At 42.5% G+C, this 14,677-nt stretch overlaps 1 protein-coding gene across 2 annotated transcripts; it reads right to left on the minus strand.

Annotated features, from left to right (window-relative positions):
- Positions 1-5,771: 5,771 nt before the first annotated feature.
- On the minus strand, positions 5,772-10,288 carry LOC121777541 (putative serine/threonine-protein kinase). Of its 2 annotated transcripts, none has more exons than XM_042174831.1 (7): positions 10,087-10,288; positions 9,177-9,316; positions 8,009-8,121; positions 7,334-7,544; positions 7,014-7,248; positions 6,722-6,872; positions 5,772-6,390 (listed from the first exon to the last, which is right to left on the minus strand). In XM_042174831.1, exons 2-7 carry the CDS (start codon positions 9,259-9,261, stop codon positions 6,064-6,066), a joined length of 1,122 nt encoding a protein of 373 aa, XP_042030765.1. In that variant the 5' UTR covers positions 9,262-9,316; positions 10,087-10,288; the 3' UTR covers positions 5,772-6,063. The 2 variants fall into 2 exon arrangements, with proteins under 2 accessions (XP_042030765.1, XP_042030764.1); XM_042174830.1 differs by having other exon boundaries at positions 10,047-10,288.
- Between the last annotated feature and the right edge of the window lie 4,389 nt (positions 10,289-14,677).

Genomic DNA, 14,677 nt, shown 5'->3' on the forward strand with positions numbered 1-14,677 from the left:
GGAGAACAAGTACCCCGAACATGGCACGTCTCCAACCTCAAGAAGTTCCACTTGTAAGAGACAAAGTCCGGTCAGTCTGTCTGGTGTCTAGTTCGGTCATAGGGGTACATGTTTTTATTTGTTTGTTTTTACTTGTACCTTTTACTTGTCGTTTTATAAAAAGTTTAAAGTTTTTTCTTTCATCTTTTTCATTTTTTCTCTATGTGTTTTGTCTCTATGTGCTTGTCGTCTCTTACAAATGGTACCAAGGGATATCGTTCTTTAAAGACTGATCCCCTTTTTAGATCGATTATTAAAGACTATTGTGAGTCCAAGCTTCTAAGGAGGATATAAGACCACAATTCAGCTTAACAAGCAGTCCGTCTGAAACGAACTGCAATAAGCCAACGATTGTGAGTCCAAGCTTCCAAGGAGGATACAAGACCGCAATTCAGCTTAACAAGCACTTCGTCTAAAACGAACTGCAATGAGGGAAAGTCCGATCCACGCGATAAACCTCGCCGAATTAGGACGACCAAGTTCGGTCAAAGAAGTTTACCTCATAAGACCGGGGACGACCACGTCTAGTCAAAGAGGTTTACTGCATAAGACCACTTCGGTTAACTGGGAAAGTCCGATCCACGCGATAAAACTCGCCGAATTAGGACAAGGGAAAGTTCGATCCCGGCGACAAAAATTGCCAAATTAGAACACAAACCAAGTTCGGTCAAAGATGTTTATTTCATCAGACCAAAGACGAGTCCGGTCAAAGATGTTTATTTCATCAGACCAAAGACGAGTCCGGTCAAAGATGTTTATTTCATCAGACCAAAGACGAGTCCGGTCAAAGATGTTTATTTCATCAGACCAAAGACGAGTCCGGTCAAAGATGTTTATTTCATCAGACCAAAGACGAGTCCGGTCAAAGATGTTTATTTCATCAGACCAAAGACGAGTCCGGTCAAAGATGTTTGTTTCATCAGACCAAAGACGAGTCCGGTCAAAGATGTTTATTTCATCAGACCAAGGACCAAGTTCGGTCAAAGAAGTTTACTTCGTAAGACCAAGGACCAAGTCCGGTCAAAGAAGTTTACTTCATAAGACCGAGGACAAGTACGATGAAATTTTTTCGCTAAGCTGTAAATACAGTGTTAGAAGCGAAAACAAAATTTCATTTTTCAAATCTTGTTCGGCATACAACTCCGCTACCCTACAAAATGGCGTTACGCTATTACAAAGGACTATTCTACTGTCCAGGGTTGCTGAAGTTAAGCCACCTATCTGCAAAATCCTCTGGAAGCCGAGTTCGGTTGTTCCGAGCAGATGAAGAATAAGCAGGTCGACGAGATGCTATCCTCGACCCAACGCCTCTTCCCCGAGCCCGAGAAGTCCTAACACCTCGGCGATGAAGAGTCTCTGCAATAATCATCTGCTGATCTTGCTCGCTCATAGTCACAACTCCTCGGCGAATTTCAGTCCGTCCCTGTCTTGACGATTCCGGTTGCTCCTGAGCCCGTTCTCGTCTTGACGTTTCCGGCTGTTCCGGAGTTCGTTGTTGACTGGAAGTAGGATTTTGAACAAGGGAACCAGAGGCTTGATCTGGAGTGCGAGCATCTGTTGGCACGATATGCCGAAGGAATCTTTCTATGGAGGGGCGCCGAGAAAGAACAATGTCGTACCGAGAAGCCCAGCGCCGTAATGATTTCACAACTTGTTGGCAAGCCGAGCTCTCCAGCGCATTGTTCCTCCGGAATACATGATATTCCTCCCACAGTTCGTCAACTCGACTCTGAACATCTGATATGGTCAATCCCCCGCGCACACGGATGTAATCCTCGTACGCAGTCCTCTCAGCAATGGTCGTATTCAGCTCGGCCTCCAGATCCTTCTTATCGGACTCTAAGTCCTTATTATCGGCCTCCAGCTTCACTAAACGAGCCAGAAGCTCGTCATTCTTCGTCTGATCGGCTATAGCTCTTTTCTCAGCTTCGTCTAAAGCCGAAGAGTACAGCCGTTTCCAGTGAAGTATCTCCATCTCCTTGAGTACAAAGCAGCTATATTAGTTCGGCAACTGTACCGAGCAGATAGTAAAATACAACAGGAATAAAGGCGAGTACGAAAAGCTATACGAAGACAAGTGTAGAGAATTTTTCATTCACAAGGAAAATTTTTACACTAGGAGGGCTTCAAGGCCATTTTACAAGGAAGAAACTAGACTAAGAGAAGGGAGACGAAATCATACTCCGCCAGCTTCGTCTCCGGCTCCTTGGTCTGGTTCAGCTTCTTTCTCCTGAGCTACCTCAGCCTCGGCCTCGCCTCCTGCCGGCCTCGCCTCCGCCTCCTGATCGGCTTCCTTCTCCGGATGCCCGGCCCGCTCGACTTCGGCCTCCAGCTCCAGCGGCTCGGCCTCACCCTCTCCGTTGTAAGTCGAAGCGGGTGAAACGGGTCCCACGGAGGCAAAGATAGCCTCCAGGTTCTCGTCCCGATCAGCTCGACAACTCCGGACTCGGTCTGCAGAAAGCAGGACCGAAGATGAAGCGAGCTCCTCAAGGAGCGGCAGATTCTGAAGCCGAGCTGCTATCTCTCGGCTGTACAGAGGCAGCACGACGTCGGCCCCCTGCTCGCCCTTATCGGCAATTAGCCTTACCAGACTGCCGACAAAGGCCGAGAACTGGCTGCTCAAAAAGAGTTTCTCCGTGTAAACACGGAGAGCCTCCCCTTGGGCAACCACGGCAGCAGCATCCCTCCGTTTCGTCTGCTCCCGCTGGATGACGAGCTGGTTTTTGGCAAACTGAGCTTCATCCTGGGCCGAAATCCTAGCAGCTCTGGCCTTCTCAAAGTTAGCCTCAGCCTGTTCGGCCCGATGACAAGCAGCTGCCAACTTCCTCTGCATCTCAGCATAGTCATTGGACGCTTTGGAGAGTTCGACGGCGACGAGCTTGGAGAGCATATCGTTCCTCTGAAAATGAATAAAGAAAAAAGTCAACAAAGGGGCCACAAAAAATACAGGAAAGCAAGGCCAGAAAATCAAGAAGAGAATTCACCTCGGCGAAGTCCGTGGGCCATAAAAACGGCTCACAGATATGTTCCGAAGGAGGCGCCAAGACCACATCTTTCTCTGGCGCTCTCGGGGGCTTCTGGGCCTTCCCCTTCCCCTTTGCCGAAGTCGACTCCGGCTTCTTCGGATCCGAAGAGGTTTTTTGCCTTTTCGGAGTCCTCTCGGCATCAGACGCCGAGCTGGTGGTTTTCGGCCTCTCCGGCTCCTTGGACTCCGAAGATTTGCGGCTAGCCTTACTCAGCATGTACACTGCCAAAAAGCAAGAAAGCGAAGTCAGATTTTCTTCGTTAAAGCAGTAGAGCAAAAAGATAAAGAGAAATCCTCACCCTCGGCCTCTTCGTCCGAAGACGAGATGTCGAACACGACGTCGCCCTTGACGAGCTCAGACTCCGTGTATTGTTTCCTAACTATGGGAATCTTGTTGAGCTCGCCATCGAGCTCGTCCAACGGTTCAGGCCGAGGATGACGGATAACGGACTCCGGCCCTCTCCAGGGAAAACTAGGAGCCGCGGTCCTATCATAGTAGAAGAAGCGATTTTGCCACTTCGGCCACTTCGTTTTACAAAAGGCCCTAAAGGGCTGTAAAGGGATCAAGTAAAACCAAGACCCCTTCCTCTTAAATTGAAAGAATTTAAGGATCGCCTTCAAAGACAAATCCCTTCCTAACCTACGGAGTTCGGCAGCGAAGGCCGACAAGTGCCTCCAAGAGTTCGGAGTCACTTGGCCTAAAGGAAGCTGAAAAAAATCTAGTAAATCTATAAAGGCAGAAGGGAGGGGGAAACGAAGCCCGCATTCTAAGCAGGCCTCGTACACGGTGGCGTACCCCTCCGGCGGGGAGTCAGCCCTATGATCACCGTCAGGGACCACCGCCTTCCCCCCAGGAAAAAAGTATTTTTCGGGTAGGGATATCACAGTATCCTTACTCAAAATACTATGGAAATACTCTACGGTCTTCTCCCCGGACTCTTTCCGGCTAGAAGACCCCTTGCCCCCTTTCCTACCGCTACCCGACTCCGAAGAGGAAATAGAAGCCATTTTTCTTACTTTTTGAAGGTGAAGAAAGTCTGAAGAAGCTCTTGAAAGCGGAAGGAAATTTCTCGAGAAAGAGAGAGTATAGAAGACGCAACAGCAAAAGTGTTCAAATGAGGAAGAAAGAGCATATTTATCAGATTCGGGAAAGATTTCGAAATCGTTGCGCCGTTTCGAATCCCACCTTTTCAGGATTCAACGGCCGGATTTTACTGTCGCATTTAATGCAGGCACGCGCAAGGCACGTCCCCTGACGTCAGCCTCCCCCTTACCGTTATCCAGAATGCCGAAGTGACTCACCTCGCCGAAGTGATTCACTTCGCTTTTCGGGGGGGGTAGTGATGGGGTACGAACTAAACCCTAATGGCAAGCCCAATAACAGTGACGGCCCATCAGCCCAGAGCCCAAGAAAGAGTATCTGTTCGGCACCCAAGAGTTCGGCACGACCAAAGAGTTCGGACTCAGCCTACAGCTCGGTAAAAGCCGACCAGTCAAGCTCTCCTCTCAGATCGGCAAGAGCTGATCGGTAAGGTCCATCAGTTCGGTCTCAGCATTCGACCGAACTAGGAGTTAGTGGACTCATGAAAGGCCTCCACGACCTCCACTATACCCACGATCTATTTAGTGGTACGAAGCAGTTATTGAGCAGTTATTGCTCACCCACGATCTTGTTAGTGGGGCTGCAAACCACGATCCTAGTTCAATGTATAAATAGAACTTAGATCAGATAGAAAAGGGGTTAAGCTCTCTAGAGATAAAATCATATAGCAAGTCTGTGTTGTAAGCTGTAATCCCAGATCAAGCAATACAATCTTGCCCTCCCTTCTTCCCGTGGACGTAGATTTACTTCAGTAAATCGAACCACGTAAATTCTTTGTGTCGTAGTTTTCATTCTCTACCAGCATTTACTCACATCAGAAATTCGCGGATCCATCAAAGCCATTGATCGCAGTCATTCAAGGGCCCAAACCTGGTAAACCAATTGATCTTTCGAGGATGCGTGGAAGCTCAAGCACAATCCTCTGGCACACATGCTACCGTCCCCGCCCGCTCCTGCCTCGGACGGGAAGGAAAACAAGGACAAAAATGCTGCTGCTGCTGCTGCTAATTCTGCTCCGGCCATTCATCAGCAGGCTAAATAATTGGGACCAAGTTTTGATTTTTCAAAAATTCCAATTTTTTCATAAACATTCATTTTTTCTACTCCTTTCTGTGTCTGCCTTTGATGCAGGGATATGGAATCTTACTGTCTGTATACAGCATTTCTTGGCCGTGTTAAAAATATATCATGTTTGTTGCTGTAATACTCCCTCCGTCCCGCACTACTCGCACTTATTTCCTTTTTGGGCGTCCCAAGTTACTTGCACTCTTTCCATTTTTAGTAAAAAATTTCACCTACCGCCGTCATTTTTGACTTTCCTATAGACTCATTCCTTAATCTCCGAGCCGAAAAGGAAATGAGCGAGTAGCCCGGGACGGAGGGAGTATTTTTTAAAAACAATATCAATAATGATTCTACATTTATCGTTTGCACCCAACATTTCTTTGTTAGGGTTGAAAGTTCATATTGTTTGTCGTTGTAATCCTCTTTGTCTAAGTATTTCATTGTTTAGTTAAAAATTCATGATATTTGATGTTGTAATTTTTTATTAAAGAAAATCAATAATGGTTTCACATTGACTGTGGTTGTAACACGACCTATTGGTTGAGGAAGAAACATGATGATTGGATATTTTATTTTTTTAATCGCACCTCTTTCAAATATATTCTTGTCTCATACATAGGGGAAGAATATGAATTATTAAGAAACTATATGACAGCAGACCGGTTGTACCATGAAACTATGTAATGTAAATAAATAGCTGAATAGCAATAATATCATTTACGCAGAAGGCTGAGCGAAAGCCAGCACCGGAACTCGAATGCAAACTCAACGACGCTATCGTTCTCGAAATATTCATGCAAAATCATCTCACACTGACTTCAGCTATTCAACTTCATCTCGGGGCTACCTCAGTAATTGTGATGGGAAAAGAACTCATCTGGCGGCTGGTTGAGGTGTCACTCGACTTATTTTTCGACGTCTTACCACTCTGTCGGTCTGAATCATCGAAGAAGCTGGGCGGCGTGAGTTGATCTTCATTTAGCTTTACGTTTCTGGAAAGCATCTCGGTGACCTGGCTCATCAATGGCCTCCTGCTCGCATTCGCTTGAGTGCAGAATAGGGCGACTTTCATGTACCTGGTCACCACATCCTTTGGGAACTCCTCGAGTTCTGGATCAACAAGATCCAGCAATTTCCCTTGTTCGTAAAGCTCCCAGGCCTAAGAAGCAACGATTACACATCAGCAAAACAAGGACTAAATTTCACCAACCAAAGCGATAAAACAGATCAAACAAGTAGATATGGATCACATAAATTTTTAAATAACGATATCCCAAAGTTTGAGTCACTGCCAAAAGCTAAAGCTAATCCAGCAAGCAGCAACATATGGGGGCATGGAGGTGGGGGTAACGGGGATTGATACAGAGTATCATGAAAATATTTTACGATCATATATGGATCATCAAGGATCAGAGGAACCTCTTGCAAATATAGACTCGTACATACGATAATGCCCCATGATATCAAAGTAATGAGAAAATGATACGCACCCATTCTATTAGTAATTTCTGGCCACCTCCATAATCACTATTTCCACTGCTTCTTCCGCTTACAATTTCAAGTGTCAAGACTCCAAAGCTGTAAACATCAGCCTTCAGAGTTAATTGACCACCTAGGACATACTCTGGCGCCAGGTAACCACTGGAAGGATCAAATCCGATACAAATTTAGAAAATATTGCTAAAAATATAGCCCAATTCAAAATTGACAAGGGTATCCCGACTAATAGTAAGCCTAATCTAAAGATGCGCGTAGAGTCACAAGAAATCAAATTAAACATACGTTGTTCCTGCTATTCTTGTGCTGATATGAGTAATATTATCAGGAAAAAGCTTAGCTAATCCAAAATCACCGATTTTTGGTTGGAAGTTCTCGTCCAGAAGAATGTTACTAGCTTTGATGTCTCTGTGAACAATGTGAGGCACAAGTTCTTCATGAAGATATGCAAGCCCTCTTGCAGTCCCCATGCAAATGGCAGACCTCTTCTCCCACTCCAAATTTATGGACTTTCGAAAACCTGTGGATACACTATGAATAAGCTGAGCGTCCAATGGGAAGCAGAAAATTTTTAACTTGCTTCATGCTACTAATTACAAGCTTACTCAATAGTGCACGATCGATGCTACTGTTTTCTAAATACTCATACACCAAAATCCGGTTATGACCATAAACACAGCAACCAAGTAACTCAACAAGGTGTGGATGCTTGACATCAGATATGGTGTCTATCTCAGTCATAAACTCCCGTTCTCCCTGTTTTGATTCAGCTGAAAGCACCTTCACAGCAACTTCTCTTCCATTTTTGAGAACCCCCTGAGTAATATAATTGGGTTTTATAAGTAAATTAAGGTAACTCAAAACTGGGGAATAAGAAAATAACAGTGTAAAGGAGATACACCAAAATTATTAACAAAATTATAAACGTAGCACAAAGTCCAGTGAAAATTAGTCAACAATGCTCCTTCATTGAACCCAATTAAGCTTTCTACGAGATGGATACTTTTAAGTCATAACATCAATTGCTTGACATTCAAAAGAAATAACTAGGTTCCAAAATGCTACAAATATGAATTAAACTTGACTTTACATCTCAGGTTAAGCCTTTTGCAACTTGAAAGGTTAACTGCTCCTTGATTGCAATACTGAGAACAGCAGTAGTACATTTTATTGAAACGAAAAAGCACCGTTCAGCCTGCTATCACTTTGGAATCAGCTTAACAGAGAGAGCGGCTTCAATATAGATGTGAAGGGAAATAATATGCTGCATAGAGTGATACCTTGTAAACTGTACCGAAACCTCCTCTTCCGATCTTATTACTTCGATGGAAGTTGTTCGTTGCTCCTACCAGTGAATTGTAGGTGAAATTTTTCGTCTTCGAAATTGAGACCCCTACAGAGAAAGGTGTAAACAAAATATCATAGAAACAGGAGTACCATTAAGTGCATCTTGATTACGTAAACAAAATGACAAAAAATAAGGCGCCCAACCAACCATAGATATTCAATCAAGGTTGAAATGTTCAATTTTAAGCACTTACTGTCCAAAAACTTATGTTTCTTAATCAGACTGTAAATGCTATTCCTATGGGCTTTTGCATATATGCACTCACCCACCCTCATGCAGCATGATATTAGTGATAACACTACCGGTGCCACACTGCCATATGATTTGCTTTAGTGTGGACTGGACACGTTATGCTGAGTGTTTATTTCCTTACAAGTTAGAACCGTGGACCTGGGTGTAGCAATGACACTTGCTGAACAGCAGCATTGGAATGCTATTCACTGATAGTATAAACAGCTCTTGCATTTCTTCCTAAAGTCGGCAATAGTATTGGAAAGCAATGTTACTATGTAACTAAAAATACAGCTCAGATCACTGATATGATCAAAGATATCCAATACTATCTAGGTTGACCACAGGTTAGACATCCTACTCATCTATGGTTAGCCACATGGATCCCTGTAGTAATGCAACAAGAGTTGAACTATTAATTGATTATCTAGTCATCATCTCAAGCAACAGGCACAATTAATACTAGACTTCTTTAAGTTCATTAATATTAGACTTGCCATATTCAAATGATCCCTTAGAAATGCCGATTGAACTAGGTGGAATTATTTAAGTACTGTTTTGTTGGGTTTTAAGATAGAAAAAGATGCAGACAACACATCTTTGAAATCTCTCATGATAGAGTGTAGAGGAACCACCACCGGCCATCACTACGATGCGGAACTTAATATCAAAATTACATATAGATAAATACGAATACCAAAAACAGTAATTGAAACTCCTTACATCTATGCCAGAGTCAGTCAACCAGCTCTTATTATTTTACTGGAAATAACTAAAACAATGCACATCTACTTGAACTGGAAACTTAGTGAGGCACTTTAGTTGTTGCAACAGAATCTATCATTTATACAGATCACAAAGTTCTTTACCTTCTTCAGCTTGTGTGGATTCATTAGCACGCTTGTCATGTCTCTTCTTTAGCACAGATGAAGAACCGAAACAGCTACAACTCATGTCCCACTACAGCCTGCAGCAATAATCTCCTAATCCAACTCAAGTGACTTCGAATCTGGACAACAAACGACCAATACATTTCCATTAGCCATCAAGTTCACACCCACATTACTTCCAAAATCAGCTTTTCTCAATCCTGCACACATTTAAACATCACACTAACAAGAAAAATTTCACCAAAATGCAAAGCCTTCACCTGTATACTCCACCAACAAAGTTAAACATTGTCTGTTTAGGCAGATGGATACATGTATTTCCATAAGTAAACAATCCATACTACGTATTATAGTAAGTAAAATCCAGGCATATTAAGTCCTTCAACAAGCAGATGATGTGATAATACGTAAGTGATTTAAATCTCTCAATTTTATCACATGAGCCATTTCTCAGCATATTAAGTTGTTTTATTAGAAGTTGTGATGATTGATTAACAATTTGAGTTATGCAATACTTATACCTACTGATTCTCAATCAACACACACAAAACATACAGCAGCTACAAATTTAATTTTGCGGATATGCACAATCCTCAATCAGCACAGGAAGAAGTTCATACCCTACAATCGAAAATAATCTATAGGTAATTAATTCCTAGTAATAATTTAAACTAAAGTAAATACATATATATCTGGCGAAAATTCACCATCCGAACACAAAATTGGATTCTAAATCAGCTCAAATTACGAAATAACGACTCATACGAAAGCTGACACGAAATTCAGCGAGCAACAGCATGAACTCCGAAAATGAAAAACGACAATAAGAAATCGAGAAAGCGAATTCACCATAGGCAAATTGAAACGCGATCGCAAGTTCGCAACTCACAAATTAGTCGGCGCATTCAGGTAACGGAGAGATCGTTGGTGTTTGTGAGGTGGAGAGGGGTTGGCGACTTCTCCTTGCAGCGTGGACTCGTGAAGGATGAGAAAACGCGCGAGGAAGAGTCCGAAGTCATAGCTCACGCTGAAGATTCGCCTCGCGTTCTCACTTCTCACCGCTCCGCCAATACTGTGTGTTGTGTGTTTTATTTTTCATTGTTGATAGCTACGGTTATAACCCTTTTTAAATTGAATTATGTACCACTAATCCTCAAATTATTTTGTCATATTTATTCCAAATTGATAATTGTATCATTTTATGTTAGCAATTTCAAATATCAATATTTACAACTTTGTATTAATTTTAATATCGGAATCTCACTTTAATAATTAAGTTTGGTGGAAAATGACTTCTAATTTTGTTATGAGAAATAATGTTACTCCCCTTTCGTAAAAATAAAACTTCAGAAATAACATGAGTTTTAATACAAAATTATTAAAGCAAGAGATAGAATAAAAATGAATAAAGTAAGAGAGGTGGAAAAAAAGTGAATGATGAGTTTTAATACAAAATTATTAAAGCAAGAGATAGAATAAAAATGAATAAAGTAAGAGAGGTGGAAAAAAAGTGAATTTTTTTTTTTTAATTAACTTCATATATTTACAAAGGGTTCATTTTTTCTACAATATTTTTAATATAAATATTATATTATGTCTAAAAATACAAATTTTCAATATGTGTGATTTTATATATACAATTTAAAAAATTGTGAAAAAATACATAAATTTTTAAAATTTTCCGAAGTTCTAATAAAGTTGGTCTTGACGTTGCACATAATTTACAAGTGTAAAGTATTTCATTAAATAAACAAGTGTAAAGTATTTAAGGGACATTTGGCGCATGGCGGAAATGTGCTTTGACTTTTATAATTACCTATTCCCCGTTTTGATTTGTCAACAAATTTTATTTTATTTAATTAAATAATGTAGTATTATAATTATCACCAAAAAGGAAATTGGACTATGATGGATTATTGAGGAACATGTGTGTTAGAAAATCCATTTAGCAACGAGTTGGCCCATCTAAATCAAGCTTCAAAAATATATATATTATGGACTTTAGCAGCCCAATCTTATAGCTATTGAATAAAATTTAAAATAATGTTATTTGTGAAAATATTCAACCCATAGTTGTTAACGACATAAAAACTTCTTTCAAAATCAAGTAATAAGAAATTTAAATGCACAATGTTACAATAACACTCCAAATTTACTACTTAAGTTTGTCATATCTTTAAAACGGAATTTATTTGAGTGTGAATCCACATGATCATAATCGTGTCTCATTATTTTGTTATTGAAGCCATTTCCAAAGCACCAATTTTATAACAAGTTGAAGTTGTTTGTTCGTGTTATTAGGGCATCCACAATGGGGCGCCCGAAGGCGCGCCCGATGTGTGCCATCGTCCTCGGGCGCACCATCGGGCACCATTGTGGGTGCCCGGACGATGCGACGCCCTAAGCCCACGCCCTATGCTTCGCTCGCGGTAGAAGCGCGCCCGATAGGCCATCGTCCGCGCCATCGGGCGTCATTGTGAGCGACGCGGACGATGGCGCACCCGATGACACGCGTTTTTTATTTTTTTTAATGCTAAATTCGAAAAATTTGTTTAATGCAGTCTTCGCCGGTTTTTATTTAATCGTTGTGTTTTTTAATTAGTTTGCATTATATATTTGAAAATATTTAAATTAATTAACTAAACAATAGTAAAACCTATATGGCGCCCCTTAGAGCATCCACAATAGGAATAGCCCAGCAATAGCCCAGCCATAGCCTAGCCACAAACTCCTCCTGCCACATCATCAATACTAAAAATCTTCCTGCCACATTATAAATAGCCCAGCCATAGCCTAGCCACATCATAAATAGCCCAACCACATCAATAGTCACATCACTCAAAATTATATAAAACAAATAATTAACAATCACACAAAATACGCAATTTAATTTACGAGGCATATACGAGAAAATTCACTAATATTATTAAAACTTAAAAAGTACATTAATTAAAAAAATTACATAATTAACAAAAAAACTACTGTCGTGCAGTCCTCCGCGCCCATAACTCTTCAATTAAATCCTTTTAGAGTCGAATATGAGCCTCCGTTTGGCGCATGTCGGCATGTGCCTGGAGACGGCCGTCTTCATCGTGAGGTACCCCACTCCGTACGTTGGGGGCGGCCACGCCGTGGCTTGGACCGGCTTCATTATCATCGTTGGCCCAATGAGTCATTTGTACACCTTCATCTTCGACAATCATGTTGTGCATGATAATACAAGCGTACATTATATCTGCAATGCAGTCGACATGCCACAAACGCGTTGGCCCCTTAACTGCCGCCCATCGAGACTGGAGCACACCAAATGCGCGCTCCACGTCCTTGCGCGCCGACTCCTACCGTGCCGCAAAGTAGGCCTTCCTCTCATCTGATGCGCATCGGATCGTCTTCACAAAGACGGGCCATCTAGGGTATATCCCATCCGCCAAGTAGTAGCCCATATCTTGCCGGTTGCCGTTGGCGACAAAACTGATGGCCGGATCGACACCCTGACACTGCTCGTTGAAAAGTGGCGACGAGTTGAGGACGTTGAGGTCGTTGTTCAAACCGGCTATCCCAAAATACGCATGTCAAATCCACAGTCGGTAATCAGCTACGGCCTCGAGGATCATCGTGGGATTATTTCCCTTGTAGCCGGTCGTGTAGAACCCTTTCCAGGAAGCGGGACAATTCTTCCACTCCCAATGCATACAATCTATGCTGCCTAACATTCTCGGGAACCCATGCTTCTCCCCGTGCATCTGCATCAGATCCTGGCAGTTTTCGGGGGTAGGGCTTCGAAGGTACTGATCACTGAATACTTCAATCACGCCCTGACAGAAATACTTCATATATTCCAGGGCAGTCGTCTCACCGATGTGGAGGTACTCGTCCCACATGGCTGCCGCGCCTCCGTAGGCCAATTGCCGGATTTCCGCGGTGCACTTTTGAATAGGTGTGTGGCCGGGTCTGCCAGACGCATCGTGCCTGAAGCAGAAATACAGATATCGTTGCTCCAAATCGTTAATAATACGCATAAACATGGACCTGCTCATCCTAAAACGGCGCTTGAAAAGGTTGGCGTTGAACCGCGGCTCCTGTGCGAAGTAGTCTTCGTATAGGCGCTGATGTGCAGCTACGTGATCACGATCAATCACCGCTCGGCGGTGTACCACTGGGCGAGGTCGAGGTACCGCCGGCTGCAAGGCCCTCTGCATCCATTGATCAATCTCACGGTTCGTATAGGCCTCTAGCGCTTCGTTCATTAAACGCTCGTACTCCTCAGCATCCCCACCACTACTACCACCGGCGTTACTCATTTCTAGGTGTTGATCTTGTACATAAATTAAGATAGAGAGAGTACTCGTTAAAACAAGTGGCGCGTATATATAGTGTTTCAAAAAAAAATTGTGCTAGGCGGTGCGCTAGGCGATCCGGACGCTGCAATAGAGCCGAGCGGATCGCCCAGCGCACCGCCTAGCGCCACGGGACTGCCGAGCGCTAGGCGGTTTTTAAATCCGGAAATGGCTGGGCAGTTGCAATAGACCGCCTAGCGCTGACGCTCGGCTAGGCGTTGCGCTAGGCGCTATTGTGGATGCTCTTACGACGTCCCATAAGGTGCCCCACTGCAGGTGGAAGGGTAAGAGGATAAAAAAGATGACGTGGCGGTGCATAGGGCGCGCCTTAGGGCGCCCCATTGCTAATGCCCTTAGATAAAGTAAAATAATTTTACTCCTACAATATTACGGGACACTTCTTTATAATTTCATCTAGTTTTGTTTATTAGCATGCAACCTACAATTTACTTTTTAAATTGGTGTTTTCGTTTAAGGCACAGACATGTTACTAGGGCTATCCTTTAGATAAATAATCTATCAACATTTATGATTTAAATATGTACATTTATCTATTGTGGATACTTAATTGAAAATATTAGTGTAATATACAATCTTCACTTATACAAGGGAGATACTTGTGCTTACGTGAGGATCCGGCCCAAGGAGGAGGCAACGACAACGGTACAAAACGAGGTAGGATACGTAGAGGAAACAACGAGCAATGGAGGAGGAAGGAAGACGACGACAGTGAGGAGCCGATGCTAATGATGGAGGTGGCGGAGGGGTGGCCACGTTGATGAGGGAGGAGAGGGTGAAAAGAAAGAGGGGAATAGAAGAAGATGAAAGGGTGCGTCCACGTGAAAGCTGAGCGAACCCGAATATTTTCCTTTATAGCTAATTTTATTTGAAAAAATTAATAAACGTTATTCATTTACTCAAGTGCGGACTGAAAATGTCGCCTTATTGGCTTATTATACCAACTAAGTTGCATATTATTGTCGTACTCATTTAATTATATTGATTCTGATTCAATAAATCAGAAGAGTTATCCTTGTTAACAATATTTTTGATCTTCTTTAAAAATAAAAATAAAACAAAAAGGGGTCAACAGATTTAACGGAAAGGTGATAAAAAACGAGCATACAACAGAATCAGCTGACT

The sequence above is a fragment of the Salvia splendens genome, chromosome 18 (assembly GCF_004379255.2).
Source record: "Salvia splendens isolate huo1 chromosome 18, SspV2, whole genome shotgun sequence".
Lineage (NCBI taxonomy): Eukaryota > Viridiplantae > Streptophyta > Magnoliopsida > Lamiales > Lamiaceae > Salvia > Salvia splendens.

Excerpts from the sequence above, each read along its gene's own strand:
- LOC121777541 (XM_042174831.1), bottom strand. The coding sequence starts at position 9,261 with ATGAGTTGTAGCTGTTTCGGTTCTTCATCTGTGCTAAAGAAGAGACAT. Across the intron at positions 6,873-7,013 it reads ACAAGAATAGCAGGAACAAC|TGGTTACCTGGCGCCAGAGT; the intron begins GTATGTTTAATT and ends TGATCCTTCCAG. Across the intron at positions 6,391-6,721 it reads AGAAATTACTAATAGAATGG|GCCTGGGAGCTTTACGAACA; the intron begins GTGCGTATCATT and ends GTTGCTTCTTAG.